Genomic DNA, 17,276 nt, shown 5'->3' with positions numbered 1-17,276 from the left:
CAATGTTGTCTGCATATGTGTTCTACTGTCAGACTATGCCTCATGGAAATCCCACTTACAGAATTATACTTTGCTTTATAAAATGCTGTTTCCAAAGCAAACGTATTAAAACACTTCTGTTTCTCATGGAACTTCTTACAATCGGAATTGGCACATGAACTGAAAACCACCTAAATTTAGTTTTTAATATGAAGTTATGAATTATCCTTAATATATGTGCTGAACTTTATTTTATCATAAAGAACTAGTCCTGACATAGATTACAGTGCCCATAATACTACAAAGTGTACTGCTGATTTAAGATTTCCTACTTTCCATGATATACTTATTACAGTGTAACGGTGTTTTGAACGCTTTTAATATTCAGTTGTTTTTTGCAGTGATAAAAATAAAAGAAGAACAAAAACAGTAAAGAAAACATTGGAACCTAAGTGGAACCAGACATTCATTTATTCTCCAGTTCATCGGAGAGAGTTTAGAGAACGAATGTTAGAAATTACTCTTTGGGACCAAGCACGAGTTCGAGAGGAAGAAAGTGAATTTTTAGGAGAGGTATACAATTATTGGTAGTTATTATAGAAATACATGTCTAGATACAGTATTTTTGAAAAAAGTATTAAATATAGCAAAGCAAAACTTGTTGTATTTGTCCTTATTTCACTTAGCACTAAACAAGTAATGATCTCGCAATTATCACCTGGTACTGATATGAGATTCTTTCTGTGTTTGTTCTGTTTTAGTAACATCACGCACATGGTTTCTCAATTTCTTTTAGAACTGTTTGTTAAAATCCATATTATCCATAGCTGTTTCAGCAACATTTCAACATTTTGGTTCTAACTTGCTACAAGATATTTGAATGCTGTAAAGATTGTCATAAGGTAATAAAGGTTGTGCGAAAGATTTTGGTATATTTAGTGATGTAAAAGGCACAGGAACTCCTTGCATATTAAATGCAAGGCTTTTATAACACTTCAGACAAAGTCCTTAACAATAAGCGAATAATAGAATAAATTTTATGAACTATTTTAAAATGTTCTGTTATGTAATTCTTTCCTACTTTTAACCATTTTTTCTTTTATAGATTCTTATTGAGTTAGAGACAGCACTACTAGATGATGAACCTCATTGGTACAAACTTCAAACGCATGATGTCTCTTCATTGCCACTTCCCCATCCCTCACCGTATTTGCCACGCAGACAACTCCATGGCGAGAGTCCCACAAGGAGGTTACAAAGTAGGTTTTTAGTTTTACACATTGTGTATAGTTAATTTGAATTAATGTGTAAGGGATATTAAATTCTTGTAGATCGGAAGCTCACAGAATTTGTGTGTTCATTTGTAGCTGTTATGAGTTAGGTCATTTATGATTACTGATGAGAACCTGACATGCTACAGATGGTAATATTGAACACTGTGCCATACAGCAGGTTTTTCTTATGAAACTACCTAGTTCAGATCCTGAGCTTGAGCAAATTATCTTGGTCTTTTGCAATGTGCTGTTTTTACCTTGAAGTCCTATCTCCTATATTATGTTTATATTTTCATTGTTTAACCAAAAGTGAATGTGCAAAACCTTTCTCTTTAGCTCATACGTCTTAAAGTGACCTGTATATGACATCATATGTAGCTAAATGAATACCATGGACTGTTGCCTTATTTGGATACTATTTTACGTGGTTACATTCACAAATGGAATTTCTCTTAAAATTCTCTTTTGTAGAGTTTGGTATACTGATCCACAGTAGCTTGATGTTATCAGTAGATATTTTAAAAATGGATTATATACAGTATGCTAAAAAAAATAAATACATAAGAATAAGACAGTAAAGGGTGAAAACCTGTTTCCTGAATACTTCATTTTTTTTTTTCTAGTTTAACTGCTCAGTACTGTCAGTGATTTAAAGATATTCTTCACTGAATGAACTTTATAAAATATAAACTGTCACTGATATCAAAACCCAAAAACCCCAACAACCCAAAAAGTATTTCTAAAAATTCTTTGGGTTTTTTGAGTCATTGTATGTGAGAGTGTGTGTGTATATGTTACACAAACTCACAGAAACATATGCATGTGTAGCCATGCAAACAAGCTTGGATATTTCATATGTTCTATGTGGATTCTCTGTTAAATAATCCCTTGTATATAAGTATTTCAAGTAGTTGACAGCTTTTGTGTCTGTGCACTGGGTGGTGTAAAGGATTAAAATGCTCCATATCATAATATTCTGAGATAGGTAAATTAACAGAGTTACAGTGCATAGCCTTCAAACTGTAAGATTATACTTATCCACAAAAGGAGGAAAGAAGGGAGAGTTAACAGGTAAAGAGTTCTGCTTTAATTCAATCCTCTTCAGTCTTCCCAAGTAGCATGACTGTTGCTTAAGTAAAGTTTTAAAATTATTTTTCCTCCATGTTTTCTGCCACCTCGTAACACATTTTAGGAAGCTAAATTTTCCATGCAAAATTACTTTCACAGACCAGCTGGACATTTCAGTATCTGTTTGTATGTGAAGTTAGTGAAATTCTGGTTTTCAGGAAATACTCAGTCCTGCAAACAAACCCTGTTTGTTTATAATAATTCCTCTCTGTGCAATAAATAACTGCCTTTGAGAATGAATAAAACAGTAACTGCTTTATTTTGGAAAAGATTGTAGTAATACTTGACTAAAGATCTATTCAATGATATTGACTAAAAATTTGAGTCAGTAAGTTTAATACTAATAACATTAATACTACTATAATACTAATGTGAATGCTAAATGCTAAATACTAATACTAATGCTAATACTAATAAAATGGTCAAATGAACAATCTTATATGTCTGTCTGGAAATGTAGAAGGAAATACTTATCACATCTTCTGGTTTGTGAAGCACTAAGATTTGGTGTAGAAGTCCTGCTTTTCAATTAAAATTATTTAGTCTGACTGCTTCCAGAGTGGTACTTTGACAACTTTAGGTTCTAAAAACTTCAACCAAATAAGCAGTGTCAGACATTCACTGTGATTCCTGGAGAATTCACATACTCCTACAATAAATTTTCTATTCACATTCCTACTGTGATCAGGATCCCATAAAGAAGGATTTTCTCTAGTGTCCTGGGAATATATACACTCCTTGAATCCTTATGTGTCATAAATGATTTTCAGTTTGAACAGATAGTTTTACATGTACAAGTATAGGGAACAAGGTCTCTTGGAATTAAAACCCCTCCTTTTCTGGGACTGGAAAGGCATCCAAATGGAAATTTAGTGTCTGGTCAGAGTTCTGCAATGGTGGCAGTATCCATTTAACAATTAAAAATTATTTTCTTTTATTTTATTGGTGTCACACCTCTAGAATGGAAATAAAAGTATTTCTTAGTGTCCAGAGAGATGGTAGTATATCCTATTGGAGATATCCAGAACTAAATTGGACAAGGCTGTAAGTAATGCTACACAGCTGGCCAAGCCTGAAAGAGGGATTGCACCAGCTGACCTCCAAAAAGCCCTTCCAACCTAAACATCATCACCAGGCGATTGGTGAAGGGCAGACAGCACATCTTATGACTGTTTGCCTTCACCAAGTGAGATATTTATAATATATTAATAACATTCAGAAGTCTGGTTCTTTTACTTTTTTTTTCTTTTTTTGAGTTTTCAGAAGACTATTCAGTTAAACTTAATATCTTAATTTCTTGTGTATGAAGCTCTTTTTCTGTCTTTCAATAATAACTCTTCTATATGATGAAGCAGAAGATGTTGTCCAGTTGCACATTACAACAACGTGAAAAAAATCTCCAGAATGAAGACAAGGCATGTCTAGCAAGTTCAACTATCTTTTTCAAAGGACATCTTAGAACACTTACTGTTCTGTTACACACTAGGCTGATTTCAGTTTCTGGGGCTGCAAAATCTGGGCAGTTCAGTCCTCCCACCTTTTGTTCATTTCTGTGATGCCTCTATGTATAGAATTAGTGAGTACAATATGAAGTACTTTATTGCATGCCCCCCAAAATTGTTAATGTGAGAAATAACAAGAGAGAGATTTTGAATTACAAGGTGGTTTGTTGTTTGTATAAATACATATCTACGCATTTAAGCTTTCTTATCTTCACAATTGCCAAGTAGCTATAAATACATACATTTGAAGACAGTATTTGAAGACAATACTTAAACGTTATTCTCCAAAGGTAGTTTAAAAGAACCACCTACACTTACCACTTACTTCTATTCTCTTTTAAATATCACTGAATCGTAGCGTTCCTGAAGAAGAGCAGACTGTCAGCCCTGAAGACTGAACTCCTATATTTATGTATAGCCAGTAGCAAAGTGCAAGCTTCCCACAGAGCCCCGTATGCCATTTTTTCAGGAACCCGATTTCAGAAGCAGTAGCTTAGTTTCTACATATATTTATCTCTCGATATCTTCGAGTGGGCATTATGTTGTGGCACAGACTGATCTAAGGCAGCTGTCCACATTCTCTTGCCCAGTCCTCTGGTCCATACGATCCATTAACTTCCTGGCGACGAAGGATCATTACCATGCTTTTTCCTTAGTATTTTCTGAAAGACTTCTACTTAGAAATGGGAAATAATATAGAACATAGGATTATAACTTACTAGGCCTTTCAGCTAATTATATTTCAGATTTTCATAAACTGACTGGTTTTTATCAAATCAGTATATTTTAAGCTTTTTCTTAGGTGAAATGTGAGGCAATGAGTAGGTCTATTGTACTTATTGTGCTGAAGTTTTGAAGTTAATTTTAAAAATGGCTTCATTTTCTGTAACACTTGACATAAAATCAACCATACATTAAGAATTCCAGACAGCATAAATTAGAATTACAGACAAACTGAAGTTCTTTTTTTATATTGCCTCTGAAAAGAGATTGTAAACAGAAAATTAAAGATTATTTTAAAAAAGATTTGGGAATCCCAGTTGTTGGTTAGGCCACAGTATTATTGTTCCATCTCACATCAGATAAGAGGCTTACTATAGATTACGCTGAAAATTGAATGTGGTTTGAATGTTATGTTCATAGCTGTTAGGATCAATGGGATGGAAGTTATTGTTGGTATTCCTATTTATTGAGAACTGATACAGAAATCAAGCAAGTTTTATACCATGTGATTGCAAATAAAAAATTACTTCCTCTCCGTGTAGCCCAGAATACAGAGATAAGAGACATCAAACTGGATCCGAGATTTTCTTATTCAATCTTTTACAGTTATGCCCATGTAATGTGCGCATTTGTGCAGTGTGAGCCGGCACTGTTCAGTTGGTTTATTGTGCATTTTGAAGAACAACAATTATTTTTAGTTTTATATTGACTCTGAATGTCTTTTAGAAGAAGATTATGGTTTGCTTCAAATATTTTAAGAATTTCCAGATTCCTTAGGACTAAAAAGTAACTGTCACTAGTTTTCTAAGTCAGATTTTGCGGCTTTAAAACCAAGCTGTCTGAATTATTGATCTACAGACCACAGAGAGTGGTGTACAGTGTAGATAACAACTAAATGCCCAAACAGGGGAAGAACTGTGAATAGAACAGTAAAACCAGACATTTTCAGGTCTCTAGTTGCAGCATAAGTATGTACAGGAGTGGAAGGAGAGCTTTTAATTGACATGAGAATGCACAATATGGTTTGAAAAAGAAAAGTGAAGTTTTATATTTTGAGCATCCTCAGTCGGGGAAAATTAATAAGTCCATGTAAGATAAAGTCTGCTGAAAACAAGGTCTAAGAGATTTTAGAAATGACAGTGTTTGGAAATCAACATAAAGAAGTCCAAAATGGTGGAGCAAATTGTATTTTTTCAAGAACTGAATACCAGAAAAATCAGTCAGGACCAAAATAATTGTAAATAAATTGACTGTGAAGTAGCTTTCTTTCAAAGGGAATTTGACTTTCATTACTTTTAGAATTAAGGTAATTGATGACCCCATTCATTGAGTTTCATGATTCTTGAGGCATATTAGAAAAACTCTGGAGGGAGAGAAATTACAGTAATGAGTATTTAAAGTATGGGGAAAAAATGAGTATAGTTATGTTCTACAAAACCCCTGCATATAGTACCTATCTATAACATTCCTTTTCTGAATTTTATTTATTCATTCAGATGGGAATAAAAATTCTGTAATGCATAAGCAAAGTGTTTTGAATCAAATGAAAGTTTTTGTCATCTTCTTTTGTCAGTTTTATACATTTTCCCAAGTCAGACTATATTTTCTGGGGCAATGCTGAGACTTTAACTTGCTAAAAATTATTACATCTGACTAGAAAACACAAATTGATAGACTGAATTCACAAATAAAGGATCTCATAGCTTATTAATTTTTGAAAAACATTTTTAGATGGACTTGTCATTGCTGAGTGCTGAGGATTGTTTGAGGTTTTTTTCAGTTCTGTGGCTGTACCATCAAATCAAAGATGAGTTGAATGTTATAACTGTTAATTCAAGCCCTCTCTTACATTATTTAAATGTTAAAATTTTCAGGTCTATATTGTAAAACATTAAGAGGTACACTTGGTTGTAGCAAAATCATTAAAGTTTAATAATAATCAATTACAATGTATTGGAAACTTTACCCTGTGAAACCAGAGCACCTGCATTTCAAACCTCAGTTTTCCAATGAAAGCTATTGACTTTGGTGGAACTCTGTGGACATTCATTTTACTGCAGAATCAGGATCTTGCTGCCTCAGCAATTTAATTTAGCTCATTGTGAATATGGTAAGTCAGTATGATAATTTTAAATCAATGTCACTAAATGAGCCTCACTGATGAGGCTTTGGGCAACCTGGTCTAGTGGAGGGTGTCCCTGCCCATGGCAGGGGGTTGGAACTAGATGGTCTTTGAGGTCCCTTCCAACCCAAACCTTCTGTGATTGTATGAATCTTACTTGAAGGAATTGTAATAATGCTGTCCACTAGTAGGTAAGCAAGTTGTACTTAATGGAAACATGCATCAGTGACTTTTTTTCAAATTATAATATGGAGCATTTTATGGTCAGTGGCACAGACTATGAATGATGAATGTATTATAAGAATTTTACCCTAGAGAGCGAGAATAACACTTATTTTTCTCTTTCATGCTTCTTCCTTAATTTTTCTCTTTCTTTTATGGACCACAGGCCTTGGGCATGTTATCTTTGTTTGCATGCATTGATGTTTTGTTCATAGAATATGGATATATATACCAGTATTGTATTATACACCTATGATTTACTTATTATATTTATCGTACATCTATGGTTTATTAAATACTTTAATTAAAAGGTATTTAACATGATACAGGGGTGTCTGAAAAGGCCTTAAACTGTCAAAATATTTTTCTTTTTCCTAACAAAAGAAACTCATTTAAGATATTCTGTGCTGTTTGAAAATTGTAAAATAAACGTTATAAAATTATAATTAAACTACAAAAATACATAAAATCCTGTTTTTCCATTTAAGGAAGTTCAATTATTTGTAACGTATTTGCTGTGGTTACTTGATAAAATCATGTTATTAAACTATTCTGTCATGTAATGGTGACAGAAAAGTGATGTTCTTTTTGTTGAAATAACTCAGCGGATAGGGTCAAGTAAGCTTGCTAGGCAGTCAATAAATAGCAAGTTAGGTGACCTTTAAAAAGATTCTAAAAGATATAGGTCCATACAGTTGCTTCCTTTTCTGACTAAAGGTACTGTGTAATTTTTTTTTAATTGTTGAAGCATAATAAACTAGTATGTAACTGTGATGGTTCTGATGAAGTTTTCAGATGGGTTTAATACTATTCTGACTTTTTCCTTCCTGTGTTATAACAATACAGAAACAAACATGACTTCCTTAGTCCTCACTGCCATTATAATTTCAGTATTTTTATATTCTTGTGCTCTTCAAGAAGCTCTACCCTTTTACAGATTTTTCCAGAAGTTAAATTCAGAAAGTCCATAATTTTTAATTATATAAATAATTTCTAGACTGTGTTAATTGATTTTTTTTTTTTTTTTTTTTTGGATGGCATACTTAAATGTTTGGTGACTTTCTGATGTTACTGGAGTAAACTAGAAGACTTCCCCATACTCCATTTTTCCTAATTTTGTAGTTGGTTTCTCATGAAATTCATAACCAGAACAGATCAGTACCAAGGAATACAAATATTAGAGAAGTTATGCGGTAAAGCTCACATCCAAAAGTTTGTAAATTATGCTGAGAAAACCCTATTATTCACCTTCAAATTATATAGCCTAATGGAATTCTGGAGCTGGGCCATGAAAATTAATTATGTTTATGAAGAAACCCAACTTGAAAAAATAGACAGAAATCGTAAGTAGTAGATTCATAGTAGTTAAATTTACTGGTAACAATGATTATGTAGATAAGGTATTAATGTATGTACATATTTACCATATTAAGACCTAGCTGGAGACAGAAGATTGACTGGAACATCACTTCTGAGTCTGTTCAAATTTAAGTAGGATTCATAGCTACATCTCAGGAAAGTTCTACTAATAACTTCCTGCTGAGGTGCCAACAGCAGTGTGCAGTTACTTTAAGCATAGCAGCCCATATTGTTTGCCTGGTTAAATATACATTTTGCCCTTAAAAACCTAAACTCTTGCTTATAGTAAATGTGCAGTTGTATTTCAGAATTGAAAATGACTGTAATAGCTCTACAAATCCTCTGTGACTACTGAATATAAATGTTGATCTAGAAATGATTGGCATTTTTGTGGTTTAATTCCTCCTAGCTGCTTGAGTTTTATTGTTATGAATGAATGTGGCCTACAATATCAAATTCTTCACTCTCCAGCAGCAATGAAGTTTAAGGTTCTAACCATCCCTGTTACATGTATTGATTCATGTATTTTTCCCTGACACTACTTCATTTCAATATTTGTTTTCCAGATAAAGGCTTATATTCATATAATTCAGGTAAATTTTCAGCATGCCAGAAATGCTTATTGCTTCCATATACATGCAAAATTTAATTTGATATTTTATCGGTGTGCTTTTGTTACCTACTGTGCAGATGCTAAATCGCTTGAATGTTCCTAGGCTTTTCTTGTCTGCTTTTCAGTCATAGGTCTTTTGTTGGCTTTCACTATTCTTAACATCTCAGTATTGATATTGGAGCAGTATTGTAACACTGTATTTGCTTTGCCTGCCTTTATTTTAGGTAGAGCTTTGGTAGGCAAACGGTAGTGAGCTTTATTAACTATCCTAGGAAAATGCTATTTTGCTTAAGCTGAATTAAAAGGAGCACTGTTGTATTACAGCTGTTTGAGAAGTAGTGTAAGTATTTTTAGAGTACAGACATGGGGTAAGTGAAGTGCTGGCAAAATCAGTATTTATACTGATACATATTTTTACAGTTTCATATTGATTTAAATCCCCAGTTATAAATCCAGTTGCTATATCTGAGAAATTTGCCTTAATTAAATATAAATAAATTAATAATGTACAGTTTTTAAAGCTTAAATTTTGTAGTGCATTTCATGTGGGACTTTTTGCAGTTCCTGCAGTTTTAATTATGGGAATCTCTTTGAGAATTGGTTCATCTAATTATCTTTTAGTTTTGTTTAAAAAATGAAACACACATTGTTAAGAAAATAGATCCAATACCATGGTGGAGAGAAACAAAAACCCCACAGGATGTTTCTTGAGAGTAGTACTAATAAAACCCAGTTTCCATTACATCTCCCTTTAGTCTCCCATGTTTCTTCTATTCAGTTTTCTCCTGAAATAATCCCACATTCTTCTCATGTTTTACAAAGGGGAAGAGACCATGTTTGCTGTGGTGACTGTGGATGTGTGCACGTGTGGATTAGCCACAAATTTTAGCCCAATAGTGCTTCTTTTTCATTAAGGGGTTCTCATTTGTATCATTTTCATCTTTCAGGAAACCATTTTCAAAGATCTGTAGAAACTTCTTTAAATTTGGTATTTATACCCCTCTGTCAATGTAAATGAAATTAGTCAAAAACTTTAAAAAAACACTATTATGTGCAGGAGGAGGAAGTGACAGATTGACATGGAGACAGCGGGACTGCATGAGAAATTAGCTCACACTAAGAACCCCCAGGCACAGACGGGATGAGTATGAGAGTAAATTCTTAAGACAGTTGTTGAGAGACTGATTTTAGGGTCAGCTTTGAACACAGAACAATTACAGGCAATGCTAAATTAAGTGATTGTGAAGGCCTTCTGGGAGCTTGAGGGAAGGAGCTCATAAGCATGCTTCACTACCCTTTGCTCCCCCAAGGAGTCCACAAAACCTTCTTGCATTGTAAGGGGCAGGATGCCCAGCTCAGGAGCTCAGTCGGCTTTCTTCTTCCTTTCTGTTTTTCTACAAGAAAAACAGAACTCCTGAGCCATAAATCTGGCACTTCTTTCTGTATTTAAGCTGACTCACCTTAATTTTATTTCTCATTCTATCCCCTGTCTTAGTTCTGATAACTATATTGGTTGGTCGTACAGGCTTTAGTAGAGTTTTGAACCTAATGTGCTGGTCTTCTCTTGAGGCCTACACCAGAAATATCCATTGGCAATATATGAAGCCCGGAAGGTATTATATCTTGCATTGTTTCCCCTGTGTATTAATAATAGAGTGGAGCACAGCTCTGTGCCAACTTCAGCTGTCATTTGGAAGTCAGAAGATTTTTCAGAGCTCTCCACAGATTTAGGTTGCCCTTTAGGTTACCAAGAAAATATTTATGATCGCATATTGTTTCATTCATTTGGAAGAGTTCCAATTATTTAGAATGTTGTTATGGAGAGAAATGTGATTCTGTCAGAATAGGATAGAATAGAATACAGTACAATAGTTCAGCTGGAAGGGACCTACAAGGATTGTCAAGTCCAACTGCGTGACCACTTCAGTGTTGACAAAAAGTTAAAGCATGTTTTAAGTCCATTGTCCAAATGCCTCTTAAACACTGCCAGGCTCGGCGCATCCAAAGAAGAGTCTGTAAAAATTTCTTCAATGATTTCCATGTTATTTTTATTCAGAAGTGGTTTAAGCTTTCCATGGCCACCAACATGAAAAATTAATGAAAAATAAGTATTTGATTCATAAAATGGACTAAGCGACCTCACTTTTTTCTTCACATTATTGCTGCCATGAAGATGAAAAACGGAAAGGTTTTTACATTAAGAAACTACTGTGTTTAAAATATTTTCTGCCTAATAGAAAGTAAAAATGGAAATAATAAAAATAGTAAAATAGTAAAAATTTAAATAGAAAGTACTTTTTAAATGGAAAGTGAAAATAATGAGTCTAACGGTTTTTAGGTGGTGGGGTTTTTCCTCCAACCCTGCAATGAAAGCTACAGTGCAAGTGCTGTAAACTTCCAGTTCTAGTGTGTACATCCTCAGGGAGAGTTGTCATGCTGGATGGGATGGGACCTTGTGCAGCAGCGGTAGGGGAGGAGTAGGTAGGTGCAGGAGGATGCTGAGGGTTAAAAAGTTCTGACGGGGAGGTTCTACACTGTCCCCAAGGTAAGCTGTTCCTGTAAAACTGTTTTATTGATAGTGTTACAGTAAAACCAAATGTAAAATGTGATATAAATCAAGTTGTCATGCTGCTGCAAAAGTCCATTGTGTAGCCCTACCCTTACTGGTCTAAGGCCAGAGAAGAAGTATCTAAATAATATACCTGTGTCTGATAAGTAGGTTGTGATTGTTAAAAGCTGAAGCTTGACTGATATATTACTAGTTCAGTCAGTAAATCACAAAGAACTATTTGGACTTGCCAAAAGTGACGGGAAACTAGGGGAAAGGTAATTCTGGCAGGGGGAATTGCGACCAGTGACCCATGGACTACCTACCCCAATTATACTACCTACTCAAAAGATAAAGGTGGAGAAAAGAACTGAGCATGCATTCTAGTTTGCATGCTAGACGAAGAAATCTAACCCAAATGCATATGTATTAGAAAGATGAGTATGTTAATTTTTATGTATAAATAATCACTGATTTGGAGCTTTGGTGTGCTGTCTTGGGACAGACACCCATATCTGCGCATATATGCAATAAAATACCTCTACTCTGTGTGTATATTGGCATATTGCACACCAGGTAAATGAACCCCAAGTTTTGGGACAACAATACTTTCAGGCTATTGAACCAAAACCTGCTAAAGTGAATAAGGATATATCTTTTGATTTCACTGGGGCAGAGGTTATGCTGAATGAAGGCATTTTTTTGTGTGGCTTACGTTAGCTAAGCATACAGCATGGAGCCTTTTTGCCTTCAGTCTATAACTGTAATAACCATTAATCCTGGTGGAAGGCATTCCAAAGTCCATATCTACCATCTGTTACCACCCCGTTATCAGACAAAATGGTAATAATGTCCCTAAGAATGTTTCATTAATAAGCTATTTTCCAGTGCAATAGCAGTGAGACTTAATTAATGCCATTCCTTTAAAATCCATCAAAGAAAAAGTTAATTATATGCAAACCATTGGCACCAATGCATTTATTTGATGCACCCGATGTCCTGGGTGTTACATGCTTAAAATTTTTACTAAATTTTGAATTTATGTTAGAATGGATTTAATCTTCTTACTCTTTAAATAAGTCCCATATTTAATAACATATTTGTCAAACACTTTAAGATACTCATTAAAATACTAAATAACAGTTTCATTAGCAATATTCATTTGGAATCATTTGTGAGAGGCTTCATTGTCACATTCCTCAGATAAACTATGAACTGTTTTTTCTCTGGTTTATGGTCAGTGGTTAAAATTACTTAGATAATGAAGTGGTATTTTGAAAAGATGTGACTAAGGTGGGACTGAAGCCTTTATCTTCAAATTTACATTGCCAATAGGTTAAAAAGAAAATTACTATCTAAAAATAATATATAGCACATGAAATTACTTTTGCAAAAATTATAAGAAATATTAAACTAAGCTGCCAGCAATTATACTGGTATTTTGAATGCTTAGTTCAATAAAGGATTTTGACCTGTGCACTTTCTAGTTTGTTCCATTTCTGAAGTTCATGGAAGACATTTAAAATAAATATAATCTGATTCCTTTGCAGAAGTTACATATTCCAGGCCGTACTTCTTGATATTACTTATTTAATTGACATGCTTTACTTCCGCTGTCCTTCCTGAAAACATTGATTTCCAAAGATAAAACCAAGTAATTAATCCTGGTTTAAATTTCTTCTGACTTCTTAACCAGCATTTAAATTTACATTTGTAAGTAAATGTGAAATATTACTTAAACATGATTATATTTCAGTTGGTCTAAGTCTGTCAGTAGTTAGAGATGGCTTAAGGCAGCCTCTGCTTGAGGAGATAGAATAGATGATCTGATCTGAATGAGCTTCGTATCTAGTCAAAGAGAAAAAGTTTTCGTATTTAAGTGATGTCAGCTATTAAAAGAGACTCTCCTCTTTGCAGTAGCAAATGCAATTGGAGAAAACCCTGAAATCTGAATCTTCCCTTGACTCTACTCTTTCTCTACTCCCATCCTTAGGGCAGGTGTCAATCCTGGCCCGTTCACTTTCTCCATGCCGTGTCTCTTCCCTGCAGCTTGGGTGGGAGTGAAGACAGAGGTCTGTATATAAAAACAGAAAAGAGGCTCTAGATCCTAGAAGGTGATTTGGAGTTGAGTTATTAGGAGATTCTGGAAGAGGTGGACATGGTTTGAAGGGACAGAGAGAGAGACCGCTCTCTTTTATACGTGTGGTCCATTGAAGCTTCTCAGTCTTTCTTTTCTGCCACATATATCCTGTGACTAGTACAACATATAATTTTAGCTATGCAACTGGGAAGTCTAGAGTCCACTGTGACAACAGCTGGCTATTTTCATCCTCAGAGATGCAAATAATTTCTCCAGAATACAGAATATAATATTCTAAAAATATGTTAAAGCAGATGTACTTAGCTGTAAATATAAAAATAAACAGAAAGCAATCTCGGTTGTAATTAATTAGATTCATTCAGAAGGATGAATTAGATCATGAGTAAATGACATTCATTCAAATCATAGTTGAGTCAGCTCTCTTACATCTTTCATGATACAAACCTTTCCAAGAACCCACGTGGTGAGCACCAATAGACTGTTCAGTTGCCCTCATCTTCCCATCCCGCAATCCTCTCTCTCTGACAGCACCAGAGTGATGTTATTGGCATCTCTGCACAGCAGCCCCACTCCCGCTGCCAGATCAGTACCAGGGTTACCAAAATTGCACTGCTCTGCACTCCCTTTGGGAGCTTCGGCCTTTTAGATCCCAGCCAAACTAATGAGGCTCTCTTGCTTAGCGTTTGGTCACAAATATTGTCCTTCTTATTTGATGGCCTGGTTTTGGATTAGTGGTGAAGGGGAATGGAGACTAATCCTTCTTGCTCACTGGCATGTATATCACCACAGCAGTAGAAGGCCCTGCTGAAAATGGCAGCAGGAACAGCACCACAGGCGGAATGGATGCTCTTTGAGAAGAAAGAGATTTTCATTGGGCCTCTGTGATACTATAATTAAGAAAATAATCAGATTGAATATTGTCCTTGTCAGACTTAATTGCTTTTAGAAGTACTGATTCTCAGAAAGTCCATTAGGAGGCTGAAAACTTTTCCCTCACTCCTGCCCTCATCTTCTAGGTTTCTTGGAGTGCTAATTGTGATCACTTGCTTGCTATTTCTTGTTTCAGAGAAAGATTTTACTTCTTGGTATTTCTTGAATTTAAAGACACCTTTTGCCCTCCCCATTGTAGCATGGCTATTTCTAACCTTTTATAATAAATTGAACTAACAATTCTACCATCTAAGAATTGCAGGGCACAGGAAACCAAAGCATGGCTTTCCTTGTACTAATTTTAATTTCCTATTGGTGAGCAAAACCCCCCAACCTTTGCTGAAATTAAATAACAATAATTAACATTGCTCTACTGGAATGGCATAATGTAATGGCAGGCTAGAGTATGTTTTCTATGAATTAACACATATCAGACTTAAACCATTTTCTAGTTGAATAATTTTTAACAGAGAAATACAGCCACATCTTGATTGCTGCAATCACTTCTGACTTCTCATAAAAGGCACAGAAGAACTAGAAAACATACAAACAAATACAGCAGGAACAATCAGATATATGGAATGGTTTGCGTGTGCGAAGGAACTAAAGAATGATATTTCAACTCAAAAAAAGAGATGACTGCGGGAGAATACAGAATGTTGATTCATGTTTCTCAGACTACAAAAGCTTGGAGAGCGTTGTCTGAAATAGTGCAATAGAAATAAACCAAAGGGAAGTCTGTTTCACACAATGTGGAATTCAACTGCAGAACTTACAGACACAGCATATTCCGGAGGCCAAGAGAACACTCTGACTAAAAAAGAAATTATATGAATTTGTGGAGAATGGGTTGATTAATGACTTGTGGTAAACAGGATGACTTTGGAGAAGTCTCAGTTGCCAGGACCCTTGTCTGCTGAAAGCTGGAAGGGGGCAACAGAGAAGACTTTTTCCATACAGATCTTGTAAGCACACTCTGTCCATTAAAGAAGGACTTTCCACTCTCCCCTGTTTCTCTGACAAACAACAGCAGTTCTTATGATTCAAATAATTTCTAAAATGTCTTTACATTTATAACTTTCTATATATTTTTGTCAAAATCCTCTTACAGCTTGTTCTCCCAGCTTTCTGTTGGGAAAGGAGTGTGGGATCCTTCTGTACCAAGCAAGCAGATAGAACATTAATCCTGCTTTGTCCTGGGCTGCTTTAGGTTTACTCCCAGTTTTTACTGGTATTTGTTTGTGTGTGTTTTTCAGAATAAATCATCCTGTGGTAGGAATAAAAAAATCTTGCGAATGATTGAAGATTTGCTGACAATTAGATTAAATCTTCTACCTACTAGTTACCTATTTTTAGATGGCCAGGGAATTAGAACAGCCACACCATCTTGCTGAAGAACAGGGATTTTCACATTTAAAACAAATACCTGAATAATTATCATTCACATGCTGATGCTTAATCCTGATGGCAGCAATCAAATGCTGTTTAAAAGATGCCACAGAAGACAAAAGTAAAATTAAGCTAAACACAAAACTGACACATATATTTGTCCTACATTTTGGCTCTAATTGTGGATGTGGAATCTGGTTTTGCCAACTAAGCTGTAGCTATTTTGACAGGTGTGCTCTTATAGAGCATTTAATAGCTTGCTTCCTCTAAAGTATCACAGAGAAATTTTGTTTTTCAGGACACACTATATGTGTGAAACTGCCTGTTCTCCTGATAATGCTTACTAATACTCTAAAGAAAATATGACATTCATTTAATATTATTGCTATCATTTAGTTTTCTGGTGTTCAAAGACTTTGGGGAGGATACCCCACATACAGTGCCTTGTATATTAAAACTTAGATGATGAACAGTGTGGTGCCAGTTTCTGTATGGAATGAATACATATAGATATGAAGTAGATGAAAATATTTCATAAAAGCAATGCTGTGGAGCTGTATTTCAGCATTTCTTTATATGTTACATTAAACAATTAGACGAAAATAGTTGGTACACTAATACATTTGCAGTAATATAACATCAATAATTTCTGTTATTGCTTATATTAATGTTTCATTGTCTAGTATGAAATCCTTACATTTATTTGTTGTTGTTGGCTGAGGAGAGTTTTAACTTACGGGAAAATAAATGATACATTTCTGATTTTTTTTTTTTTTTTTTTTTTGGCAGGGTCCAAAAGAATCAGCGACAGTGAAGTCTCTGATTATGACTGTGATGATGGAATTGGTGTTGTTTCAGGTATTACTGTCTAAATTTACTCTTCTAGGTTTGGTAGACATCTTTCTTATTTATATTTATTACTATGAATTTTACAATGCTTTTCTGGTGAAAAATAAGTGGAACTTAAGTGTGTGTTTTTCCAACACACAAAATAAGTATTATGGGTAATGCATATTTAACTACAAAAGTTACCAACAGAGGGAAAAAAATCAACGTGCAAATTTCTTTGTTGCTTTTATAAAATTATAAAAATAGCACAAAAGTGGTTTTTTATTAAATCTGAAGTTTATTTGCAGTGTTTATTTGATTTTTTTTTTGACAGACATTTGGTTTTGATATATCCTTTAACACTTCATGGTGGAATCATAGCACTGCCAAAGGTCTGAAACATGAACATCTCTTCTAAGAGAAAAGATAATACTGTAATCATAGCTGAAAACAATAAAATCAGAGAATTAGATGCATTTGCTGACTACAACAGAGAATGTATTTAGGGTGCAGCCATGACACCGTTAAACCAGTACTGATGGCTACTGGTACCACCAC

At 34.6% G+C, this 17,276-nt stretch overlaps 1 protein-coding gene across 50 annotated transcripts in view; it reads left to right on the top strand.

Moving 5' to 3' along the window:
• RIMS2 (regulating synaptic membrane exocytosis 2) overlaps positions 1-17,276 on the top strand; it is a 502,429-nt gene that overhangs the window by 295,344 nt on the left and 189,809 nt on the right. For 26 of the 50 annotated variants that reach the window (XM_054816636.1, XM_054816651.1, XM_054816632.1 and 23 more), the window contains 4 exons: positions 381-552; positions 1,085-1,238; positions 8,876-8,902; positions 16,680-16,748. In XM_054816636.1, the coding sequence (XP_054672611.1) occupies positions 381-552; positions 1,085-1,238; positions 8,876-8,902; positions 16,680-16,748 (422 nt within the window). The remainder of the gene's footprint in view (positions 1-380; positions 553-1,084; positions 1,239-8,875; positions 8,903-16,679; positions 16,749-17,276) is intronic. The other 24 variants (XM_054816657.1, XM_054816622.1, XM_054816658.1 and 21 more) reach the window with 1 other exon arrangement.

The sequence above is a fragment of the Grus americana genome, chromosome 2, assembly GCF_028858705.1.
Source record: "Grus americana isolate bGruAme1 chromosome 2, bGruAme1.mat, whole genome shotgun sequence".
Classification (NCBI taxonomy): Eukaryota; Metazoa; Chordata; class Aves; order Gruiformes; family Gruidae; genus Grus; species Grus americana.
This window is presented reverse-complemented; position numbering and strand designations above follow the sequence as displayed.